At 63.2% G+C, this 2,978-nt stretch overlaps 2 protein-coding genes across 2 annotated transcripts; both read left to right on the top strand.

Annotated features, from left to right (window-relative positions):
* Positions 1 to 33: 33 nt before the first annotated feature.
* Positions 34 to 408, top strand: EMIHUDRAFT_123369 (hypothetical protein; the record flags this gene model as incomplete). Its single annotated transcript, XM_005780274.1, has 1 exon — positions 34 to 408. A coding segment is annotated over one exon (375 nt), but the record flags the coding sequence as incomplete, so codon positions are not given.
* Positions 409 to 2,474: 2,066 nt separating this feature from the next.
* Positions 2,475 to 2,971, top strand: EMIHUDRAFT_123368 (hypothetical protein; the record flags this gene model as incomplete). The annotated part of the gene is made up of 1 exon (XM_005780273.1): positions 2,475 to 2,971. A coding segment is annotated over one exon (497 nt), but the record flags the coding sequence as incomplete, so codon positions are not given.
* Between the last annotated feature and the right edge of the window lie 7 nt (positions 2,972 to 2,978).

Below are 2,978 nucleotides of genomic sequence, written 5' to 3'. Positions count from 1 at the left end.
GCAGGCATCCCGCTCTCGACCACCCACTGCCAGGTCGGCGCCACCACCGGCGTCGCGCTCCTCGAGGGCGGCCGCGGCGTCAACAAGTGGGTCCTCGGCAAGACCGCCTTCGGCTGGATCATCACCCTCATCATCGCCGGCATCCTCGCCGGCATCCTCACCGGCCAGGGCATCCGCGCGCCCCTCGGCGGCGCCATCAACATCGCCGGCTGCTCGCCCAAAGTGTGGACCGACGACCACCCGTCCGAATGGTGCGACACGACCGACCCCACCTGCGACTACGAGGGCACGCTCCCCGACCCCAACTGCTACATCGACTCGCCGCAGTACATCTTCCTCGACCGCGAGTGCCCCACCTTCATCGCGAACGGCCCCCCAGCGCCGCCGCCGCCGCCGCCGCTGTCGTAAAGGGATCGACGGGAGACTGCATGCCGCCGGCATAAGACCAAAGTCCTCGACGCATGCGAGCCTTCTCGTAGGCTAGCACACGCACAGGCGCGGTTAGTCGCGCACCATAGGAGACACAGACAGTGATCGAGGTGTGTGTTCGGGTCGTTGGTTTTGTTAAATACGTTCTGCTCCAGGACCCTCGACCCTGTGGGGAGGGACAAAAAGTGTCGCCGCCGGAGACGACTTGACGCCGCTGAGATCGGAGATCAAGCTCTGACAGGTCGCACGTCGCTCTCCTTTCACGTCGACCTTTGACGCCGAGACGTGACTCACCCGTGCAGAGCGCATCAGGACACGGTCTCGACGCGGCACGCGCTCGGTACGACGCCTGCGACCCGTCTCGGGTCTCGGGTCAGGTGGCACGACGCTCATCGCGCCTGCCAGCGCTGCCGTGCAGGCTGCCACGACGAGGTCGAGCACGCTTCTATACGCTCGCCCAGCCTTCCTTTCCATCCCATTAGGCAGCCTGGGAACGGTGGCGGTCAGAGGCAAAGCCTGCGAGGGGTGGTGGAACCACATGTCACGGCCACCGCCGGCTCGAGCAGGCTCGACCCTACGATAGCCTCCGAAGGCTGACTTTGAGGCACCATCATCGGACGATGTCGACGAGTTGGATCGCTCTCGCGGTAGCCAGATGACCTCCCATACTTGTATCATCGGGCAGGGCCGCAGGAAGCGCGGGGGAGGGCGCTGGGAGCAACACGGAGCTCCGTTGGACGCGTTTTCAAGATCAGCGTGTCAGAGTGAATTGGAACTAGCCCCAGCCCTCCGCGCACGAAGTTTAGTACTGCGCAAACGGAAGGCGAAGGGGGGCGAAAGCGACCGAGAGCGAGACACAGACGGGCCGAGCTGGACCTAAAGCTCCCGCGTCACGCTCACGGGGCCGATCCGGCGATCGCCGATCGGCTTCCCGGCGGCAGCGGGCTGCGGCTGGCGCGTGGCGCTGGCGGCGGCGGCGGGCAGTCCCAGTCGCACTGCCAAGAGCGCGCGCACTGGAGGCTGAGGTGAACCCGGCGGCGGCGGGCGCGGCGCTGCGGCGCTGTTCGCTGCGGCAGTGCGGGGCGAGACGCGATATAACGGGATAAGTACGAGGGTGGGGAGGTTGACTGAGCGGCTCCGACGTTCTCGACATTCTGACTGCGAGTGTATAAGTAATAAGACCGCATGGCGCTGCCAGGCGACTCTTCTTGTTCATTTTCTCGTGTCATGGGCGGGGAACGCACATGCTGCGGCCCTCCGAGTCGCGGCGTGTACACGTTTTATATTTGCTCGCTTTGCTTCCCTGGTTCTCCGTGTTTGACTGTCACACTGTCGTGCTTTTCGGGCCCGGGGCTGCGGGCTGTGGCTTTTGTATGAACGCACAGAGACAGAGGCGAGTGACTGGGACAGTAGTCATTGCACACTAGCTAGTCACTGCTGTCAGTCGCTAGCTAGCTATACACAGTATAGCGCAGGCAGAGAGTGAGTGAGGTAGCAACCCACCTCATGCAGGACGGCGCTGGAGACGGCTTTGGCGCCAAGAATTTCACGGTGACTGTTTGAGAGGGGCGCTCGAGGTTGGGTGGCGAGAAAGAAAATCAGAATAAACCCAAACAATGCGGAAAAGAAATCGCGAATTCGAAAACCTCTGGTCGCCTCGGAGTCGGGACTCGGTTGACGGCCACCCAAGTGCTTGGCTCGTGCCAAGCCGACCGGCAGGCGATTCCCAGTCACTGCTAGGCTAATCTCGGGCTGTCCTGCGTCAGTGTGGTGCCGTGAGGGGCGCCGCCCCCAAAACTACGATCGTTAGTACCGTGCGGGGCGGGGGGCAGTGCATTTAATTCTGTCAAAAATCCAAATCTGCTCCGTGGCGCTTATTGGGCTAGGATCATACGTCCGGGAGGCCCCCCATGCGTGTGCCGTAACGATCGACAGCGATCTGGCTACTCTGTTCACGTTCACACCTCGTAAACCCCCCATAACCCCGATACAGGAGGTACTAAGGTGGGTCCAGCAGGGGCACTCTCGTCGCCCTTCCGAGGTGGATGGGCAACTGCTTCGCCTCTGGCGGAGCCGGCGTTGGTTACGCCGCCGCTGAAGGCAAGTCGGAGAGCGCCACCCTCAGCGAGGCCGGCCTCACCGTCGATGACCTTCGGCATGCTCCGGAGCACGCGGCGCTCAACAGCGAGGCGATCGACACAGAACTCGACACGACCCAACCGCTCGCACACTACCTCATCTCCTCCTCGCACAACACGTACATGAAGGGTGGCCAATTCACCTTCACCGGCGGCGACGTCGACCACACCATGTACGCCACAGTCATAGAGGGAGGCTGCCGCTGCGTGGAGATAGACGTGTACGACGCCACGCCGGCGTCGAGCGATGACTGCGAGGTCTACCACGGCAACGAGACGCTGTCGGGCGGCTCGCTCTCGCTGCGCACAGTGATGGCCACCATTGCCGGCGCGCTGCCCGCAAACCACCTTCCACTGATCCTCAACTGCGAGAACCATCTGGACGGCGAGGCGGGCGGAGACACGTTCGCA

This window comes from Emiliania huxleyi (genome assembly GCF_000372725.1).
Source record: "Emiliania huxleyi CCMP1516 unplaced genomic scaffold EMIHUscaffold_2195, whole genome shotgun sequence".
NCBI lineage: Eukaryota > Haptophyta > Isochrysidales > Noelaerhabdaceae > Emiliania > Emiliania huxleyi.
Note: the sequence above shows the minus strand (reverse complement) of the source record. Positions and strands in the feature narration are given on the sequence as shown.